This window comes from Lytechinus pictus, chromosome 14 (genome assembly GCF_037042905.1).
Source record: "Lytechinus pictus isolate F3 Inbred chromosome 14, Lp3.0, whole genome shotgun sequence".
NCBI classification, from domain to species: Eukaryota; Metazoa; Echinodermata; class Echinoidea; order Temnopleuroida; family Toxopneustidae; genus Lytechinus; species Lytechinus pictus.
In genome coordinates this window covers 14,662,241-14,685,961 of record NC_087258.1, presented here as the reverse complement: position 1 = coordinate 14,685,961, position 23,721 = coordinate 14,662,241, and the positions used below count along the sequence as shown (strand labels likewise).

Here is a 23,721-nt window from a genome sequence, read left to right as displayed (position 1 = left end):
TTCTATTTTTTTCAAAATTTAATGAATATTTAAGATAATCTCTTCACATCTTATAATACCAAACAGTACGATTTAATTGGTACACCATTTATGAAAATTTCTTCACATCTTGTAATGCCGAACAGTACAATTTAATCGGAACACCAAAACATTGGCATAGTTAACAAATTTCACAGGAAAAACAATATCCATAGCTTCTATCATATTGCTACAAGGGATGTAGGGTATGTCATATTTCAATGTCACAATATAAAAATATTGTGACATTGAAACTCAATAAAAATGTGGTAATGCATCCATGATACTACATGTATATTCACTCTCATCAGGAAAGAAATAACTCAGGGGCTTGGGGCAAAATCACCAAAGAAATGCTCATAATAGCCCTAAAAAATAACATAAAGAGACCTGGATAATACCCATGTACTTTGATGTTAAAGTTTATCCAATGTTATAGATTTAGTCAGTAGGATGTGAAAAGTAGCCCCCACCCCCCCCCCCAAAAAAAAAAAAAGTTTTGCCTGCCTCTCATGTAAAAAAAGTTAACTTTGATGTGTTTTAGGCAAGAATTCTACCTTAAAATGCCATAAAATACAGACAATATCCCCAACCTCAATCCAACTCACCAGAGTGTAAAAAGGAGTTCAATGTAAGCATAAACCCTTTCCATGATTTTTTGCCCCTCATTTACACTCTTAGGATCCGCTTCATAAGCTGTTCATAAATTACAGATCATTGCTGAGATGTCAAAACTTCATATCTCAAACTTGAAAACATATCATTAAGGATGGCTCAGAAAAAACTTAATTTTAGAATTATAATCAAAGTAACAACCTCCTTTTGCCTAGGAAGTGATCAGCTTTGTAACAAGGAAGATGAAGATGCAGATCATTTTGTTGGATCCTGTGACTATTTACTATCTCACAGGGAAGACCTTCTTGCAAAACTAAAAAGAAGGCATATGCAAGATGAAATATTATGTCTATATGACCCCTTCAAGAACAACCATTATAGTAGAGTGGTACTTTTACCAAGCTCTCTTAATCTTCCTCCTTCAGTTTGCTGTCAGCTTGTAACAGATACTCTGCTATTTTTATATAAAATTCATATGAAACGTATCTCTTTCCTGTCCTCAATGAATTGATTATGTAAATTAACCTTCAAATGCAATGTACTGGATGGACGAATGGATTACGCCTTACTGCATCTTGGTGCTGATCTCCGAAAAAAGCGGAGGAAGAATAAGAAGAAGAAGAAGATCTGAACAGGAATGAGGAGACTCCTATCAGTTTCTGTGGTTGTCACCAACTCCACATTTCTAAAATATTGCTTTTCCAAGTTGCACTCATTTTTTTTTGGAGATACAAGGTCTTAACACCTTAGTGACAACATGTCTCCGTTTCTGATGCTACATACATGTAAGATGGTGCCAATTCTCCATTCAAATATTAGGAGTGCATTTATTGCTACAAAAATGTAAAATCATAAATATTTCAAAAGGAACGCTGAGAGCGAGAGCGACATAAACTTGTGATTATCTATTCAAGTCTCAAAAGGCACTACATGCATGATCATAAAAATAAAGTTTAAAAAGTGGATCAATTTATTGTAGAGCTGCCAACTTGAACAGGAATATTTGAATTTTCAAAAGCTGAAAATCAGTATTTTGTTGATGAAATCAGTATTTCAAAGAAATATGGGACAACACATAAAACTCAAACTTTAGACATCATTATTAAGCATAAAACCATCAGTATTCTCACTTGTCCGTACTAAATATTGAAAGTCAGTACTACTAGTTGGCAGCTCTGTTGATGGTAAAGAATTTGTTTTCATCACAATGAAATGTAAAAATTGTCACAAATCATGATAGATGGAAAATACTCGTTAAAAAAAAAAATAAGAAAATGAGAGGCATGGTCTATAGTCAATCCAGATCTCAGTCAACAATATGATCATAAAAATATCAGGAAAATAATTTTATCTTGCAGTTTATCAGACAAACAAGTACAAATGTTTTGTCTGAAGAGTCTTGTGTTATATTAAAATCCCTGATGCCAGAGGATAAAAAGTTCATCATTAGAAGTGTTTAAGTCTATAGTTCTCAGTCTGCAGACCCAGCTGAATGTCTCTTCTTTTTCTTCTCTTTCTTGAAGGTTGCCATATTACCTCCTTTTCCTCCAAAGCTCTTTGGCCTTGGAACACCTCCCTTTGGCGATGCCTTCATCTTCTTTTTCTTCATCATAGAAACTTTCTTCATCTTTCCTCCTGGCGTACCATCATCCGTTCCCTTCATCTTTTCATTTTCACTGTCTTTCTCTTGCTTTCTTACTTTCTTCCCACTTGGTGACTGTGTGTCTTTGAGGCTCACTGTTTCTTTTGATTGAACAACGGGAGATGGTGCTGACTTTCCGCCTTTCCTTTTCTTATTCCTCTTTTCAGCGGCAGGTGACATAGTCCTCTTCTTTCCTTTTCTATTCTCTCCTTGTTCCTTCCCTTCTTCCCCCTTCTTCTGTCCGTGATTCATCTTTCCATTCTCTTTCTTTGCGGATCCCTTCATCTTCCTTCCTTTTCCTGATTTTGGAGGTGTTTCCATGGTAATTTCTTCCTCCTCTTTCTTCATCTCTACCGATTCCTTGTCATCCTTTTCATCTATTGACCTAGCTCCTTTCTTTTCAGAATCTATTGTAATGGAGAGAATACAGAAAAGATGAATAAAAATGTTGGATACTTAAACTGACGGGAAAAGAGTGCATGTTACAAATTACCATTTTAAGCTACTGAAATAACTTAACATCAATCAGTCAAGAGCAAATTCATGATAGAAATTAATTTTTAATAAAAGAATTTCTGAGTAGGGCATGTATACAAAATCCAAGTACATAAAAGCAATCCTGCAAACTTTCAGTCCTAAAAACCCTGTCACACAAAAAAGTCACCCGCAAGTTAACCCGTAGACTACTGAATTCTGAGAATCCCATAGGCTTTGTACAGGGTTTGCCCATTTCCAGTAGGCAATGGATTAAGCTAAGGCTTGTAGGTGACTATTTCTGCTACCAAGAGGTTTCTGGCAGGTCTCCCGCATCGACAGTATCTTGCACATAGTAGCCAGCAGGAGTAAACGCAAGTCCGACTTGCCAGCGGAAGGTTTTGAAAATGTTCAAATTTTTTTGCAGGTGAGTGGCAGGTGATTGCCCGCAACTCCCCATAAGGCTTTGCAAGGAGCGATTAGACAGGGCCTTTAGGATTACAACTATAAAAAAAAATGTACAGTATTTGAAAAATATAAGGGTGTGTTGTGAATGATGATTATTCACTATTTTATACAAGTCATGTTATGTAAATGATGATGAAGTTAACCAGGGGTCAGAGGTCATACCTGGTATTTTGTTGGATACTTTCTTGAGCTTAGCGATGTAGAAGCCATCCATGTTGTGAGTGTGGGGATAGATACGCCTCGTCAGCTTCAGAGATGGGTGGAAATGCCTCGCCTTGAACCTAAAACACAGACGGTTTGTTGAAGAATAATAAAAAAAGTTCTCAAAAATAATTGTTACAAAAATCCAAATGAAGATAAAATGGCCTATTTTTGCCTGAGGTCTAGATAACATCTTGAAGTTTGAAGGACATAAGGAATGACTGGGCATATATCTGTAGTGCAGGTATACATGGTGAATGAAATACTGATAACATAAAGTCCAGTGCACACTATGTGATCCGATGCAACACGATTTTTTAATAAATCGCATTTCGCAGTAAATATGAAAGTTCCAACAAGTAAGATTATTTCATTTTAAGTTTGGCATAATGTTAGGAATAATGACATCATAGTTTTGCTTTGCGGCAAGTCCTATGGTCAGGGTAAAGTCCAATCGGCTTCAAGTCGTAGCCAATGATGATAGCATTACGATTTGGACTTGAATTTAATATTATTCCTACAGGGAGGCTTGAACTAGACTGCATTTCGATTTTAGTAGTCCTACCACTATTCTGAACTCTGATTGCTAAGATTTTATTGGTTTAAATGTCCACATCAAATGATATTACAAATTTCTTTGAAACTCTGATCGTAACAAATTGCATAGTGTGTGCTGTGTTAACTTTGTCCTATGATCATTTTCTCCTACAAATAAAGGGAAAATTTGAAAATTTGAAATAAGTTATCCTCCCTCAAAATACAAATCCAAAGTATTACTAAGTCCATTTTTGTTGTAATGATCCAATGTGAATAGGGCCAGATTTACCCAAAATTCCTGTTTTCCATGGGGCCTCATGATGTGGACATCAACAGAGACTATCATTATTGCACGACTGACAAAAATTTCCATGATGGTAGACAATGATGTAATCTATGCGGTTGCTTAGGTAAATTTCACTAAATTCATATATTCTATTTTATATGAATTAATTATGCTAATGTATTCATGAAATCATACCTTTTCTCCTATTCACTAAAGAAAGTTCCTAGAATGCTAAGTTTTGGTGTGAATATTCTTTATAGCATTCCTAACAATTTTGAATGAAAAAATCCATTTCAAAATCCATATCAAAATCCATTTTTTTATGTATTTTATTGTTTTTTAAATTCCTTATATATTTCTTTGTAATTTATTCTTTTTATTTTTATTGCTTTTTCGACAGCATTCATCGTCAGCATTATAAATAAAAGGAAAAATAATCACACATCTATGAATTCAGCTGAAAAAACATTTTGTAGTGACTTTACACATGAAAACACAAATTTTAGCAATTATGGGCCTATGTGCACTTACATACTTTTGCAGAAATTTTGTATCCGTGTACCCAGGCCTCGTAAATTTGGTCAAAGAAGTCAGCGAGCAGTGGGTAGAAAAATGCAAGCAGATTTATTGTGAGCAATGTTGAGTGCCAACCCCCCCCCCTCCTTCTCTGAGTATAAGGGTTAAGTTTAACAAGAAAGAAGAAAACACGAGTTTACCTTGAAAATCCATCCTGACCAAATTCAATTCCTGTCGGTACCAGTTTCACGTTGCGTTTCTTCAGGGCATAGTCAACCACCCATTCGTTCTCTTCAACCTGTTACCGTGGAAAGAATAAATGCAACAAATTCAATTGTAAATCTCAAATCTAACAGCAATTTGGTAAATTGGTGAAAGGTTTTCAAAGTTTGGCAGTCCAATGTAAAATTTAAAAGAAAACAATACACAATAAACATTTTGAGTAGCAGTCATTGTCAGCAGGAAGAACTATAATGAATTACATGTACCACTGCCCACGGTTATAATTTCTTTAAAACATAGGGACTAAATACCCTTTTCACAATCACAAATAAAAGGATATCCTTTTCTTTGATAAGATTAACAGTTTCTGATATAGAAGCCAGAACTTGGTTAAAATTGTTTTCTTGAATTCTCTTCAGATTCCTTTGGAAGTGAAAAATTCATCTCATCACTGTATACAATTACGTCAATAGCATTAATCACTTGCTTGATTTCTTCCATTGACACCTCATCGATTTTAGTTAGTACGTACCATAATAGAGCAGGTAGAATACACAAGGTATCCCCCGGTCTTTGAGTTAGCGTCGATAGAATCAATGGCGGCGAGGATGAGCTCTTTCTGGAGATGTGAACACCGCTGGATGTCCGTTTCATCTTTACTCAGCTTGACGGCCGTATCCTTGGCGATGACCCCCGTACCGCTGCAGGGGGCATCCAAAAGCACTCGGTCAAAACCTCCCATGACCTGTGTTAATGAGGAGAACAATACAATCAAGAAATATTGTGTGCCATTGCAGAGGAACTATTTACAAAGATTACAGAACAGCGCTGCTCAAATTGCCACATTGTCTAAGAAATTCCATCATATACATGTAACACCAGTTTTAAATCGATTCATTGGCTTCCTGTGAAATATCGTAGTATATTTAAGATCATTTTGCTTGTATTTCATTGTCTACATGGTTCGGCTCTGAGTACAACTGTTCCGTTCGAGCAGTACAATCCCCATCAACAACTAGCATCCTTTTACTCTTCTCAACTTGTACCTAAAACAAGAACACTATTGGGGATCTATTGTTTGCACATGCAGGAAGTACACTTTAGAACCAATTGCCGCAGCTACTTAAAGACCTAGTTTCCCTAGAGACATACATGTACCTTCTTCAAGAAGCTTTTAATTGATTTAGGTTGAGTATGCTTGTTACATATCCCTTTAGTGTGTAATAATAATAATCCGCTTTTATATAGCGCTTAATACATCGGAACATCGTGTCTAAGCGCTGTATCAACATTTGTCGCGTTTTATATGTATTTATTACATGGACTATGGTTCCTTTACAGTTTATGATTATTCTTCTTCAAAATGAACACCTACCTTAGGGAATGACTTTCCATCTTCGTTGCTGATAACGGTGTTAGTGATGCCGCATCTATGAAGGTTGCCAACGAGGGCGTTAACTCGTTTCTTGTTAGCATCGTTAGCAAAGAGCATGCCTGTGTTTTTCATCAGTGCAGCTGGAGGACCAAGACATAAAATAAAGATTACAGACTTCATTTCAGATGAAACAAATTGAGCGGGTGAGGTGGCCAGAACAATATCATTATAGAAATCATTTTTCAAATAATGAAACATGAAGCTACTGCACTTCCAATGTTAACCATTTAATATTATAATTCATCCATTCTCCAAATGAACATAACACAAAAGGCAAGTCCCAAAAAATCAACAATTTGGACAAAACCCCGACCACAAGGCTTTCAGCAAACAAGAATTTCAATTCTAGTATTCCTGACATTATTCCAAACTAAAAATAAGACGATTTTCCTTATTTTTAAACTTTAATGCAAAAAAGCAATTTTTTCAAGAATTAGGTTGTAGTCACATCACATAGTGTGTGGCTAACGGGGATAGAAATTAAAAATAACCTTACCTATATACGTTGTCTTGCTGCCTGGTGAGGCACACATGTCAAGGATCTTCTCACCCTCCTGAGGGGCTAGGGCCATGACCGGTAAGAAACTGGACGCTCCTTGTAGGACATAGTGACCGGTGAGGTATTCGGGTGTAGCACCTGACAAAACAAGCATAGTTCATGGAAACCATTATTTGAACTCAAGATGTTGTTTCTCATGTCAAGGATCTTCTTGCCCTGGCTAGAGTCATGACGACGATAATGATGGTATGGATGACGAGGACAGCGATTAAAACAAGGATAATGATAATGATGATAATAAAGATGATGTAATGATGATAATGATGATAAACATGATGGGATTGTGATGACAATGATGATAAAGATGTTGACGACGATATTGATGATGATATAAATGACAATATTGATGATGATGATATTGATGATAATATTGCTGCTAATGATGAAGATGATGGTGATGATGATGATATTGATGGTAGCAAAGAAGATGATCGTGATGATGAATATGATAAGATGAAGGTGATGATGATGATGATATGGATGACGACAACAGCGATTAAAACAATGATGGTGATGATGATAATGATGATAATAAAGATGATGTGATGATGATGATGATGATGATGATAATAAAGATGATGCAATTGTGATGATAAAGATGATGATGATGAAGACAACGATATTGATGATGATATGATAATATTGATGATGATGATGATAATATTGCTGATAATGATGAAGATGATGATGATATTAGTGATAATATTGCTGATAATGATGAAGATGATGGTGATGATGATGTTGACGATATTGATGATGATGATGATATTGATGGTAGCGATGAAGATGATGATGATGAATATGATAAAGATGATGATGATGATATTGTCAGTGATGATGCTGATTTTGGTGTAAGTGACGGTGGTGGAATTGTGGTGGTGATAATGATAGTGGTGGTGGTTATGATGATGATGATGTTGAAAATGCTGATAGTAATAATAATATCAAACTCACCAACAGGAACAGATGAGTCATATATAACAAGTCCAACCTTGGTCCATTTACCGATGGGATCTAGGTTCACCCCTCGGTTAATCAAAGCCTGCAGTAAAGAAAGAAATAGAGTAACATAACAATAAGCCTAGCTTCTAAACTCGAATTCACAACTTCTCTCTTCCTTCAAATCTCATCTGATAGCAACCCTTTTCGGGAATTCTACCATTTTTAAAGAAACAGTACACTTACTCTTTCTCTTTTCATCAACTATATCATCACCATCTTCTCTACACTTATTTCTATCTTTAAAAATGGAACAAATCAAACTTTTAGTATTTTTCATAATGAATAATTAGTAACAGCAAATATGTCAGATACAAAAATTCTAAAAGGTGTAAATCTATTCCTCCATATAAACGAGAAAATCTAATCTGAAAACATGTTTCTGTATTGTAGGAAAGTAGAGATATCACAGAGATGACAATTAAAGCCATTACTACTTCACTACTGGTAACGATCCAAAGCTGCTGGAATTTCTATTGTATTAAATCATATTCTTTGGTATTTTTCTTTTTATGTTTTATGATATTGTCAGATGAACCACAATAAATTTATAATAAATAATAATAAATAATAAATCTATTTCTCTTGATTTCTTTCTTTGCTTGTTTGTTTGTTTGTTTTTACCTGGGCTAAGTCTCTTCTTCTGGTTTTGAGTGAGTTGGTTCTGATAGTAACAGGTCTTGCTACTTCATTGGCTTCAAGGAACTCTATCAGCTACAATATAAAATATATAAACAACAACAATAACAACAGTGAAATATTTACTCTGTTGTATGGTACGAACTATACACTCTACCTATTAAAAATAACTGGTTTACAAATTTCATTTTATTTCCATTTCCAATGATTACAATGTAATGTTTTCTTCCATACATCTTGATATAATAAGTGATAAAACAGAAAAGAAAATTTCAACGTACAAATTGCCATTTGTGAGTGATAGTCAATAGTATTTATGTGCATGTTAAGTGCAGTGGGTCTCCTTGGATTGTTATGCACTAAAGAAATTACAATTATAATCATTTTTATTGACTAAAGGAATTGTTTGAACAATTTTCTTCATTTTTCTGTCATAGGTGATTATGTTTAATTGAACCTGCACATAAAATCAAATCATAGGTGAATGTATTGAGGTACATATACAAGTCAAGTATAAGAAGCACTAACAAAAAACGTAAGTTGACATGAGGTCAACGATATTCTGTTATTGATCCTCAAATTGACAAAAAATTATAATATCTATTCATTCGTACTTTGAATCAAATAAGATATGTATCATAAATGCATCAAAATGTATGATAAAAACCCAGATTTAAAGTAAAAAGTTGCCAATTTCCTTTCTCAAACAGTAATTTTATTATTTAAGTTGCCAATTTGAATTCATAAGCATTTATTTCATTGTTGTTGTAACTTTGCCAATTTAGAATCTGTCATGATAAGTTCAAATAACATGCTTTCATTCAAGAATGGCACCATAAACTGCACTGAACATGGTCTAATTTTTCAGTTAGTTTTCACTTTCTAATCATATTTCAAATATGATTGCAAGCATTCAGGATAACAAGAAGCTTCAAAAGTGTCTCCTGAAAGAGAAGTTGTCTCTCTGGAATTACCTCTGAAAGAGGAAAGAGATCCATGATCTTGGTGATAAGGAACTCGTTGTAACTATAATAGGTCATCAGGTCATGTCGTAACAGGGTCACATACTCCTGACGAGGCCTAGAAAAAATTGATAAAAATATTTGTTAAAATTTGTATGAGATTTAAGACTGGTGTGGCATGTGGCACTCATGAATTAAAGTGTTGTGTGAATGACAGAGGAGCAAAGACATTTGGACAATCTAACCAAATTGGGGTTTTATATGGGCACTAATGCCCCCCCTTCCACCCTCCTAAACTCATATTTCAATGCAAAGTTGATTATAATATAAATCAAAATTAGCAAGACGAAAAACTTCCATTTGAGAACACTATACCCCAGTTTCCCTTCTCATCAATTCTCTTCTCCAAGTACGACAAACCCTAACTGCCCCAAGCAAGCAATTTAAGTATCAAAACACCTGTTTCTTGACGTCGGTTCGAAGATAACACAACAGCCCGGCATATACAGTCACAGCAGGGGGCCACACACGATGGGATGCATGCGCAGCGCTGAGCTCGGTCCCTCCAAAACATGCCGTCATTTTTATTCGCTTACTTTCCTTATTTCGAGGTCGATTTTCTTCGTTCGAAATTGAAAATGGACTAACATTGGATTACTGAATACAATATGCCTTTGAAAACGTGATTAAATATCGAATAAAATAATTTCATTCCGAAGGTCCTACTACAGGCAGAGAAGTCTTACATAATAGCACAGCTCATATACTGGCCTGTGGAGGTGAAATTGAGACAGCGGGGATTACCCCTGGATTACCTGGCCAAGCGCGGTTGATAAGGGCTTGGAAATGATTTTTGGGAGATCCAAATAAAATTTGGGGTATAACACCGCAGTTTGCAATCTGAACTGCGGTCTTTCTCCAAACGGGGGTTTGACGTAATGGAAGGCATTATAGGAAATCATATCCCACGAACTTATAAACACCAAGGAACATTTGGGATATCTCAAATGAGTCATGAACTGCTTTTATAGTAATACACACAAAGCAATTGATCACACATCAATGCGTACGACACCGTACTGAAATGGTTCCATAACATTTGCTCCTCCTGAAAATGCATATAACATAACCCAAACATAAACCCATACCTTAAACCTTATCCTAATCTTAATCCTGTTCCTCAATCAAAAATCCTATAACATCCCAAGCCCTTACCTTTTATTGGCAGAGGGGCAATTGCTGTATTAAAGAGCAAATCGTGGCTGGGCTGTTAAAACCGTGTAACTCAAAATTTGGACAAAGCTGTAGTTTAGAAATATGGTAATGTTATACTGTGCGTAAACATTCTCCTGATACCTGTCAAGAACTCTTTCTAGGCAAAAGAAGGCTGCTACCCATGTTATTACTCTGGGCCGTCATAAAAATACTTTTAATTTTGATATACAAGGTATTAACAGCCAGTAGACGAAATGTCACGTACATGTAGCTGTCCTATTGGATGTTTAAAAAAATGCAAGATTTAACTATCATCTATTATTAAATAATCATTATATTGCAACATTTATATAGCCCTTAATGAAACTTTCCCAAGCAGTGAATACTATTAACTCAGCTTTAGCATGGCTACCCTTATCAGGTGCTCAAGCATTCAAGGAATTCCTTCCTACTAGCTACACATTTACTACACCTGGGCCCTGTTGTATAAAAGTTACTAATATGGTAACTACTATGGCAACACTGATCAACAGCCAATCAAAAACGAAGATTCCACGCAAGTTACCATAATGGAAACTTTTATGCAACGGGGCCCTCGTGGGTGTTTCATAAAGCTGTTTGTAAGTTAAGAGCGACTTTAAGAATGACTGGTGAACCTTTCTTAAGCACTAAATAATCACCAATAATAAATTAATGGTGAATATCATTTACCACAAGAAAGAATCACCAGTCGTTCTTGAAATCAATCTTAACTTAAGAACAGCTTTATGAAACGGCCCCCTGGGTGGAGAGTGGTAAATACCGACTTACCTCCCTTCTTCTCTCCTGTTTTTGAAATCATTCAATACATCCATGACTTCTTTGATCCTGTGATGGACTTGAGTTAGATCAGTCGGCTGGGACGGTGTGAACAGTCAAGGAAAATGAATGTCATAAACAGGACTTAATTAACAACAAGGCTAAAGATATCGTTCATTGCGGATAATGATACTTGCTACTATTCTCACTTGTCTCGCAACTGGTGATCAATAAGGTTTTAAGAATTACAATGTTTCGCATGCTACTGCTATACTTTGTCAAGTGATGTGGCAGCATTGCAAATGGGGGTATATGTTGGATACACTTAGCAGCTGGATTTAGCGTGCCGGCCAGTCTTAAATTCTAGGGCTTAAATTAATCTAAGACCATTCATTAAAGACCATGGCTGTGTATGGTCTGTTGACTGACCTTGATGCCCTCTTATTGACCGCGGATATTGTGCACCCTCCCACCCCCCCCCCCCTCCCCCATTTGTGCTGAAATACAGAAATAAGCTGAATGAAGAACTGTCCTTGCCCTAACATATCAGAATTTAGGGCCTGCCATATCACAAAAATACCAACTGAAATGGTCAAAAATACCCCCAGCAGGGATCAGCCATAAGTAAGTACAATAGTAACAGGATAGACTGCTCTAGTTTTCAGTTTAAAGCTAAATTACAGTAGTTGCAGTAAAAAACTAATTTCGTGAGAAAGTCTGTAAAACCAAGGTTAAGTATGACTATATCATCGTGGATCTAGATCTGGTACAGTTACATAAACTGAACTTTGTGAAATCATAAAATCTAAGCTGAAATACGATCACACTGAAGATCGCCAACACAGATAGGCACACGTGGGACAGTGTATTATTATTGCTGGGATAAGACCCGACGGAAGTGACCGAATCCGCGCTTATTTTGCTTATTTCTCAGCAATTACACAATTTCTTCCAGAATCCTTTGGCACATATTTTTTATTCATACAAACAGACACTTGGGTGGTCATTGTATTAGATTCTGTAAAAAGTCATTTTGAGATCATTACCACAACTGGAATTTACCTTGAAGTGGGAAAAAAAATCAGCTGTATGATCAAAGGCTAAAGTATGTGATACCGTACCCAGATCAACTCTCTATTTCAGGGGAGCACTTCACAAACATTCTTGCAAGTGATTCTCACTGGCTAATCTGCTCTGAGCCAATCAGATGAAAGGATTTCAATAGCTTATAACAATAGCCAGTGAAAATCACTGATCATTTGTTTCATGAAATGCTCTCCAGATATTGTATCAAGAAAGGATATCTTCCTTCTCCATCTCTTCTCCAGTTGGAAGTTGAAATGTTTCGAATTGTGATAAGCCAATCTGACTCTCATCATAAGCAAGTTTCCTGAATAAATGGGGGAAAAAGGAAGACAAGATAAAGAGATGAAGTAAATCCGGTAAAAGCACCCCCTCCCTTTCCAAAGACAGGATAATCAAATCTACAATCTTACTTCATATCGATTAAATCTCTCAATAAATGATTTACCCTTTCTAAAGAAGGTCCGACTTTTAATGATAACCCTAATAGGACATAAGATATATCTGTAAGGAGAAAATCCGGAGCTGCATCATTCCCTGACTATTTTCTTTCAAGTCTCACTTTACAGACCAAATTTGTGACCCCTGGGTATGCGGTTCAAAAATTATACAATATTTTGTTTGTGTACGCCACACCCAAAATTGCTCAAAAACATGAATTTTTGTAAAATCCAAAACAAATTGCTCATGCATTTTGGACTCTCTGTAACCTAGAAAACAAATACTCAGTCATTCCGAACAATTCAATGGAAATCTATGAAAACTGTATCATGTGATAAAAATCAATTGACATATTATTGTTGTAAATACAATACTGCGTTATAATAATTTCATGTCACCATTGTATAAAATGTTCATGTCAGGTGAATGAAGTTTATTGATAAATCAAATTCATACAATAACCCATTACAATAATCAAGCTCACATGCGAAAGAGCATACTCAGTAGGCCTAACTATTGATTATACAAAAATTGCAAACAGCCATGAGATACCACCAAGCTTACTTGTCTCTTTTGATCTTCTTATCTAGCTTCTTTGATGCCTTCTCAATCGGGAGCATGTCATCTTCTCCCTCATCACCCCCGTCATCGTCGTCGCCATCGCTGTCATCATCAGAATCAGAACCACCAAAATCATCATCGAGCTAAACAGAGACAAGGAAAGAGAAAAGGAAGCAATACACAATTTAGAAAAGGGAGATACATGTACATAAAAGATCGGAAGTAGAAAGAGGGAGTGAAAGAAAGAAGGAAGGAAAGAAAGTGAGAAGATAGAGAGATGAAGGGGAGGTGTAAACAAAAAGGAAAATGGTGAGATATTCAATTCAATTCAAAATGGTTTATTAAAAATACTTTCTTTGCGGCAAAAGCCGAATTGCAAAAGTTTACATTTCAAACAAAATCATCAATAACAAGGTAAAAATAACTTGCAGTACTACAAACAAATTTCAATATAGACATATACATGTATGTAACAAAGTATATCATAAATGAATTTAAATCGATACTCACTGATCAATTACGAAAATATGCAAAATACATGTAAATATACCTAATGTGTTACAATGATCATTTTAGATAGTATAGAAAATAATTGTAAATACATATATGCAATCTACAGATGCTCTATATAACGATATTACCAGAGTCTTGCTTGATTCAAATCCATGTAAAAAGCCTTACGTGTGTATGAGCAGTCAGACAAAGATTTACATTTTTTAACTGAATGGAGACTGTGTGCATGGTATAATTCCATCCTCAAAAACTTAATGATATTCCAAAACTCTAGTTTATGCCTTGTGTTTAAAATCAATTAATAAAAGGAGACTTAATTACTTTAAAAAATATACTTCATCTTACCAACTCGTCCTCCTCCTCCTCGCTGTCCTCATCTTCCTCACCCTCACCATCCTCCTCGTCATCATCATCTTCATCTGACGACCCCATAGGAAGCTTAGATTTCTTGGTTAGTGTGAGCCAGTCTTGGTTCTGATCAGTGAAACCCTTCTTCGACCCTTCTGCAAAATAGAATTGATTATACATGAAGTTCAAACATCGCAGTATGCTGGCAACTACATATCAAGGAATTATATCTCTAACTCAATCAGATGCAAAGAACAAGTCAAGAAAAAAAACGAAAATCATCATGTCAGCAAGAAACTTAAACAAGGGCTCGGGGCAATTTTGCCCCCAAAATGATCAAAAGAGCCCTGAAAAATCTGTTAACTGCAATGTTAAAATTTATCCAATGTTAAAGATTTAGGCAGTAGGGTGAGAAAAGTATTCCCTGAGAATGAGATTTCTTTCTTTTTGCCTGCAAACATGTCAAAATGATATATGCAGGAAATGCAAAAGAGTGAAGAATTTCATATTCATGATTAGCAGATAGAACAATCAGCATATACAGTGGTGCTAAAAAGTTAGTGAACCGCACCAGAAAATGAACATTTTTAAAAGTGTTCAAATTCTGCCATGTTATAGATAGCTAATTGTAAAGTCATGTAATAAAATATTACATTCAATAAAGTTTGTTTCTCTGGGCTCACCGGACATTGTAATGCTGTAATACTCGGTATGAAGAAGTGCATTTTCTGGTGCGGTTCACTAACTGTTTAGCCCCACCGTATATGTTAGATTTCTTTTACAAAATGGTATGTCAGAGACTTGGATCTAGAACCTTCCACTTTGATACTAGAATGCCTTCAGAGCTGTCAACTTTAATATTCATCTATCAGGGAGAATTCCTGAAGGAGGGAGGTCCTTCACACTTACACACAATCACTAGCGTACCTACGGGGGGGGGGGGGGGCAGAGGGGGCAGTCTGCCCCCCCCCTGACAAGCCACAACCCATGCAAAGGACGTATCCCTGCCCCCCCTGACGAGCTTTTCAATTTTTTTCGGGTAAGAAATCCTTCATTTGTGATTGAAGACCTTTTTTTTTTTTTTTTTTTGCCTGTCAAATTTTTTGGCGGACGGTTTTGCCCCCCCCTGTGGAAAATCCTAGGTACGCCACTGCACACAATCCAATGAAAGGAATCAGCGTATGAATCACGGAGATGTTGGAAATCTGTAGTTTTTCGCTAAAAAATGAGTCAATTTTCAGGGAGTCTCCCTGACAATCAGGGAGACTTGGCAGCCCTATACCTTGTTTCTATCACATTAAGAAAAAGATAGGGGTGGACCAGGGGAACATGCATGGTCTAGAAAGGTGAGATTACAATTTCCATCTGTGTCATCTCATTTTCAAGGGGCACCGGTGTGGGTACAATACTCAACATAATGAAATATTCAAAATAAATACACATGTTATGATACATGCCATACATTAATGGTCAATTATTATACTGCAATTATTTGAAATAAAATATAAATCTAGTTTCCTTACTTTTCTTGTCCACCTTCTTGATCTCGATCTCCTCATCTTCATCGGAATATTCATCAGAATCCTCCTCATCATCTTCTTCTTCCCCCTCCTTCAAATCACTATCATCATTGTCATCATCATCATCCTCATCATCGAATTCATAATCACTATCCTCTTCCTCGTCCTCATCCTCCTCCTCATCCAACATCTGTTTTGATTTCTTGGAGTCTTCCTTACGAGCCTTAGTCCTTCCATTATCTTCCATCACTTTCAGTTTCTTTTTGCTTGTCTTTCTAACCAGTTCCTCTTCCTCTTCCCCCTCCTCCTCATAATCTTCATCCTCCTCATCATCATCAAAATCATCTTCCTCATCTTCAAAATCATCATCTTCGCTTTCAATTTTTGGCTTCGTCGCTTTTCCTTTGGTTCCGGGAATTTTCTTGGACTTGATGTCAAGGTCCTGGTCTTCTTCCATGTCGCTGATGTCATCAAAGTCGTCACTGGCGTCCGAGTCCTCCATCTTGACCAGTGGCGCCCTCTTGGGTCCCTTGGCCAGTCGCTGTAAGGCACTCTGCTTGTCTGCTTTCTTTGCTGCCCTGTATAACATTATCAAAACAAGGGGAAAAATACAAAGCATTAAAATGTAGTATTGCAGAGCCCTGTCAGAAGTTAATCATTTGTAAATGGCTATGGTTTGTGCATAAAAATAACATTTTGTCTCATTCCTTTTTACTTCTTTAATTCCAACTGATTTTTTTTTCAATAACCCCACTCACTGGAACCCAGTGGATATGAATGGGGGCTCTTTGGTACTTCAAAGAGGATTTGTTTGCAAGTTACCATTCTTGATAGATAAATGTATATCAGTTTTGAGTCAAATTCCAACCACTTTGTATTGAAATGTATTTTTGTATCCTTGCAAGCGACTTTACTTCAATAAGTACAAGAAAATGTTTAATACACAAACATACTGTAAGCTTCAGCTCAATTATTTTCAAATAATTTCTAATAATTTTCTAATTTACTCCATAACAATGGACATTACAGGAGTGAATTCAGAAAACTTAAATACACAAGTAACATTTACAGGTGTGAGTGGTCACAAATAAAAAGATCAGAAAAAAGCTGAAGAGTGTTGGAAAAGTCTGAAATAGAAAGAGCTCCCATACTTTTTGTACAGAGGAAAGCAAAAAATAAGCTGAAATTAAGCTGAAAAAAAACAACAACTGAAATCAGCTAAAAATCTAAACTGTCACACCCCTGAACATTTCAAAATAAAAACAACAGGGCTACGGAACACAAAGATTAGCAATTAATCGTACGCTGAATTTTCACTATTGATTGTACATTATAGCAAATGCAATCAATCAAAGAAAATGTCCTACGATCATTGCTAAGTTTTGCATTATGAGCCCCAGGTCATATATTATGCATGCTTTAACAAACCAATAAGATCTGGTTGCATACCTTTTCCTTGCACGCCTGCCTGATGGCTTGGAATTTCCTGAAATTTAAAAAATATAAAAGCGATATCAAAACATCTAGTGATAATACAATAGAGGTAATACTAATTGAATTTGTAGAAAATGTAAAAAAAGAAATCTGTCAAATTTACGATGTGATTCTCAGTGTAACGATAATGTTCATTTCTTAAAATTTAAGAAGAAAATGGAAGAACGCCTATAAAAGAAAACATTTGAAAGTTTTTCATCCAATGGCTTCTTTACAAATTGAAAAACTTAATAGCTGGTTTTCAAATGTAAACAAAGAACTATAGAGTCTTTCACAACTACATACATAAAGGAACTGGAAGTATATAAACTGTGGTGCACTAGAACACAAAATGTGACAACAAAAATTGAAATAATCACAAATATTGATTAGTATCTTTGACAAAGGAGAAAATGATGAACTTTTTCCCCCAAACTTTTTAGCCCCCCAAAGGCCTTTTATTGAGTCAAATAATATCAAAATATACACAAACGTTATTACACAATCAATAAATGAACTCAAACAATAATAATAAAGCGAAAATGATGAACTTGTCAAATTTTCTTTTTGCCTTGCTCTCTCTCTGTATCTCTCTATAAATATCCCCCCTTCCCCTCCCCTCCCTATCTTTGTTTTCTCTCTCTCCCCTCCCTCTTCTACCCCTTCTCTTTCTCTCTCTTTTCCTCTCTATATTCAGTGTATCTTTGTTTCTTTTTCATTCTCTCTTCATCCACTCTTCAAATAAATAAAAAACTTTAAAAAAATAATGATAAAACAACAATCAAATCTGTCTCACAAATAATTTAATGAAATTGAAACGTAAATTTTGAAAAAAACAGTCATTCTAACATGTTCACAATTAACAGTTTATATACAATTACAAACCTTTTCAAACACTTGATGAAAACAATGATTGCAAAATATTATCATGGAAATTAATAGTTGAACAACTGGACGGAAAGTACTCAAAGACAAGTTTTTAAAACAAATTATCAAGAAACATCGGGTTTGTGACCCATGTTATTGAATGTGTGTTTAAATGGGATTCACAAGCTAAAATGCAAGAATTCTGAAATGTAATGAAAGTACAAACAAATGTTACATGTAGATCAAATTCATTAGCAAGGGCAAAGAAGAGAGTACAAGATGAACATTTAAATGTACATGCATAAAATAAAATTATTACTGATCAGCTAACAAAAGGGCATTCAAACAAATCAAAATGGAGGTAGCAACAAAAGAGAAAACAAAGTAGGCCTTGGTGAAAAATTAATTATGAACACATGCACATCAAATATTTTGCACGTTATTTTCAAATGCGACATGAATGCAATGTAACACTTTCAAATTGAAGTATTTCAAACTCTATTTGATATGTTTTGATTTTGGATATACAAAGATTGGGAAACATGCTTCAAATAAGAGGTTCTGTAATTTGTATGGTTGGATCTTCTTCATTTCCTTGAAAACATACAGGTAACTTTAACCAAGCCAAATTTTAGGATACTACAGAAATCTATCTAACTTGGGAGAAATTTGAACTTAGAAGACTGTTTTATTACAGAAAATTTTCATTGGTTGGGGATGATCAAATGAAATGTTTAAGCTTCTACCAACCTGAACAACATATTTGACAAGCTTTCATGCTTGTCAAAGCTTGTAAAAAAATTGTCAAGGTTGGTAGAAGCTTAAAAATTATTTCATTATAACGCACGTTGTACTCATAATCTGGTCTAAAAAGAAAATGGCTTCAGCCTGGGCAAATGTTCAACTCACAGGTCAACGTTTGCATGTTTACCTGCGTAAATGCCTTGGAGGATAATCATAAAGGTTATTGTTAAGGTTCAACATTAGGTGCGATTTATAACACTTAACATGCAGATTTTCATTTGGGCAATTGTCGTCGGAGCAATTGCCTCGAAACCTGGGTTTGAACTTCTAGCTTACTCTCAAACAACACTCTGTGTAGCTCATCATTGAGTATCTGAATATAGAGAGGTAGACCAGAGCATTCACTTAGGTGCAGACCGTCTTGTGCCCACAGGAAAGTCGTATCTTCTGGAAAATCGGACGTCAGGTCGATCCATGTTACACCTTCTGCTTCGCATATCAAGGCAAAGCCGCCGTTGTAGAGACCAACGTAGTCTCCAAATGAGTCCAGACGAGGTAGGATGCTTGTGGCAACGATCTGAGTTGAAAAAAACAAGGCGAGATTTGAAGCAAGCTGTGACTCAAAAGTGAAATTTATATCAAGACTTTGTAGGGTAAAGTTCTTCTTGAAAACATTAATACGGAAGATGTTGTAGAATGTTGCATTATGGTTATGGAACCTAGTCAGATTTGAGTAGGCTAAGACTTGACGTGTGTTATACACAGCTACTGATTTTTAATAATAATAATAATAATTAACATTATTTGTATAGCGCTTATCACAAAACATGTCTCTATAGCGCTTAGGAAAAAAATAGAAAGAGAGAAGGGATGTCAGCAAAAAACTGAAGTAAGTGTACAGTTCACAGTAGACTGTAGACAGTTGAGGGGCTTCACATGCGAAGGGAAAGGCTATTTAACAAAAAAAGTCGTTTTTTAACATGGATTTGAATTTCTCTGTTGAATCTGCTTGTTTTATACTTTGTGGTAGATTGTTCCAGAGATTAAAGTGCGGGATAAAAAGATTGTGAACCATAAGACTGGGTATTGGTGGCAGGAACTATTAAGAGTGATTTGTTTCTTGAGCGCAAGTTGCAGGAGGGTGAATATTCTGATATCAACTCCAGACTGGAGCTGATTTCTTCAAACATTGGAATGTCAGCAAGCGGATCTTAAAATCAATTCTTATACGGTAGCTAGGATGACAAAACTTTCAACGACTCACCTCCGCACTTGGGTACCTTTGCACCGCTGATCGGAGGAGACTTCTAAACATCTCGCAATCTCCAGACAGCGCCCTCTCAAAGTGACCCCTGTGTTTCTTGTTATGAATATTGTTTGTCCCTACAGCCAACACAACCACATCCGGGTCGTGATCAGGAATAAAGGACAGGAGTTCTTGCTGCACGTGCCAACAGGTTCCACCGGGCGTGCAGTTAATGCCGAACTGAAGATGACCGTCCAAATATACTGGTCTTCCTTGAACTATCGGTCTGAGCTGGGAATCACTATATATCCACACCATCTTCCAATTGAATAAAAAGTGTAGACATTAGTATGGTGTTAACTTGAATCAACTTGAAATTTAAATCATTAGGATGCATTAATGACAAATTACATATATTATTATTACTATTACTATAACTATTGATAAGGACAGTATTTCAGATATATGACTCTTTCATGGCTAATTATTTTACAATTGAATATTATACATGCTAGATATCCTAATCATGCTGTGGTAAAAACATGATTTACATTCAAAATGTGGTAATTAGCCTACACTTCTTTTTAATTCAACTGATACAGTTTAAAGGTCAAGTCCACTCCAGAAAATTGTTGATTAGAATCGATTGAGAAAAATCAAACAAACATAACGCTGTAAATTCAGCGAAATCGGATGTAAAATAAGAAAGTTATGACATTTTCAAGTTTCGCTTATTTTTCACAAAACAGTTACACGCACAACTCAGCGATATGCAAATGAGAGAGTCGATGATGTCCATCACTCACTATTTCTTTTGTTTTTTATTGTTTGAATAATACAATATTTCAATTTTTACAGATTTGACAATGATTTGACAATAAGGACCAACTTAACCATAAACTGTTAAAATAATGGTAATTCCACATTTTCAGGGAGAAATAAAACTTTGTTTCACTTGACAAGGAGGAGTAAATTAGAATATTTCATATTTCATATAATAAAATACAAAAGAAATAGTGAGTGGGTGACGTCATCAGTCTGTCAATTTGCATACCAACCAGGATGTGCATAAATAACTATTTTGTGAAATTAAGCAAAACTTTAAAATGTCATAACTTTGTTATTTTACATCCGATTTTGATGAAATTTTCAGTGTTTTGCTTGTTGGATTTTTCTCCTTTTTTTCAAATCAACTTTTTGTTGGGGTGGACTTGTCCTTTAAAAAGGTCAAGAATAAGATTAATGTATCATCTATTTTTCTTCTACTATTAATGTGCATAATCTTTAATAATAACAGCTCCCCCCCCCCCCCGTGCATAAAGGTCAAAAGGTTGATTCACCATATTTCTTTCTCCTGTAATTTAATTGTGCATAACTTTCAAGAAAAGTTGAATGAAAAACCTGCCCCTCCCCCTACATGGAAGATAATATCACTCACAAGTTTATATTGATTGTACTCCTGTTGCCATGTCCTGTTCTGTTTGAAACTGACCCCTCTTGGCCAGGGCTCAGCTCTCCTTCTCAACCCGGTTCCTTTTGAGTCTTCCTTGGCATTTCTTGGTGTACTGTTTTGCCGAATAAGTCGTAATTGCTTCTCAATTTCTTCCTCTTTTGGGAGCAATTGCAAAATAATGATAATTGTCACAACTAATTGTTGCTTGTAACTTAGCCAGTTGCAACCACTCGGCCAGTATTTAACCTCATAGGCGACAATATACGGGGTGGTGCATTTGCAGAAAGTCAGCACCCTCGCTAACACACGAATGCACACAGAGATGGCAACAAGGCTTGTCACAGGGTGACTTGCAAATTGCGCGATTTGCCTTCTTTAGCCAAGCTAAAGACAATGAAATCAAGATGGCGACGTAAACACGGTGGCAAGTTTTTCCCGTCTTTTCATAACATTTTTCTCATTTTTTGAATGAATTGTTTAGAAATGATATCAATATCGTACTACAAATGTCAGAAATGAAGTTGTATCCCATGTACATGATTTAGGGCTAGATCTTTTAGAAGGAAAGTAGAAATCTCAAGGGCGAAAGTTTGAAGTTTTTTGGCGATGAGTGTAGATGAATGCAATCGAATCCCTGGCTTCGTTGAGAGTAAGCATACGTTAGTAAATGATTTTTACTCTCTAGAAGCCTCCTGGCTAGGAGTAGGGTGACTGCACACAGAGCAAAAAAATTCGCCCTTTTCACTGCATTCACACAGCCAAAAGTGGTCATGGTTTTGAGGGAAAAATCAAAGTTCAACGCATTTCTGACATATGATCCCGTTATCCAAATTAAAAAAGGAAGTTCAAAGTCTTGTATCTTGTGAATAAAAGTACCATATTTTTGTAAACTAGCAGGTTTTTGTAGTATTGATAATGGCAAATCCAATGAAAATACTAATTTTTCACCTTTCCTTTAGGATCAAGTGTCAGAATTGCTTTCAAAATACCCTTCCCCTACTACATGTACTCCAGAAAGCCCAATGCAAAACTGCATGCAAAATATCTGCACTCTGTGTGTGGTCGTGTGTATCAGTTGTGTGTTGTGACAAATTATACTACAGAGCCTATTGGGAACATTTGGTGGAATTTCATTGGAAATTCATTTGATTATTACTAAAAAACTGATTCATGGATTACTATGAAATTTTGTAGATTTCTATTTTGCACTATTTTCATCAAGATCTGAAAAAATCAGACAGTTTAATGAAGTGGTTGATGAGATGCAGTCTCCCTATTAGGAGGGAGTTTAACAGTAGAGGCGCACAGCCAATAATGGAGACTGTCTCCCATGAGAGAGATTATCTCCAATAGCAGAGACTTTAAAGTTTTGTAAAGAATTTGGGTATGCAATTTCAGAGACAGTCTCCAGTTTTGGAGACCAATTTCATTTGTTTACATTTGCTGCAAAAGGAATAGCTTGGCGGCGAATAAAAATGTGATGAGCAGATTCCTCATGAAAAATTACCCCTTTTCACCGTCTACTTTTGTTTTGATAAGGAGTTTTGTTGTCATCCACTCACAAAACAAATGGGCTTCTGACCCCGGGGGGGCCACTTCCATTGACGAGTGGATACCATGCGCGACCATGGGGTCTCGAAAAGCACCCTAAACACGTAATTTCCATATTCTTAATAAAATGCACCCCTTAACAAGTATTGGCGTCTGAAACCCTACCCTTAACAAGTATTGGACAACCTATTCCCTGAAATGAACCCCTAAACAAGTACAGCATTACGGTCACGCGGGTCCGTCGGTCGTCGGTTTTACCTTTACACACCATTTGGTTTAGTAAAATTTATTAGTACGGCCCCACCTTCCACACCACGCGCAAATCGGACTCTAAA

General features: G+C 36.0%; 1 protein-coding gene across 1 annotated transcript; it reads right to left on the bottom strand.

Annotated features, from left to right (window-relative positions):
- Positions 1–22,503, bottom strand: LOC129276577 (uncharacterized). The gene is made up of 18 exons (XM_054912962.2): positions 21,821–22,503; positions 20,401–20,700; positions 19,473–19,713; positions 17,502–17,538; positions 16,056–16,630; positions 14,530–14,687; positions 13,675–13,814; positions 12,891–12,976; positions 11,599–11,692; positions 9,586–9,691; positions 8,597–8,686; positions 7,928–8,015; positions 6,911–7,051; positions 6,355–6,494; positions 5,512–5,724; positions 4,958–5,055; positions 3,380–3,498; positions 1–2,682 (listed from the first exon to the last, which is right to left on the bottom strand). The coding sequence occupies exons 2-18, from the start codon at positions 20,698–20,700 to the stop codon at positions 2,105–2,107; spliced, it is 3,204 nt and encodes a 1,067-aa protein (XP_054768937.2). The 5' UTR covers positions 21,821–22,503; the 3' UTR covers positions 1–2,104.
- Between the last annotated feature and the right edge of the window lie 1,218 nt (positions 22,504–23,721).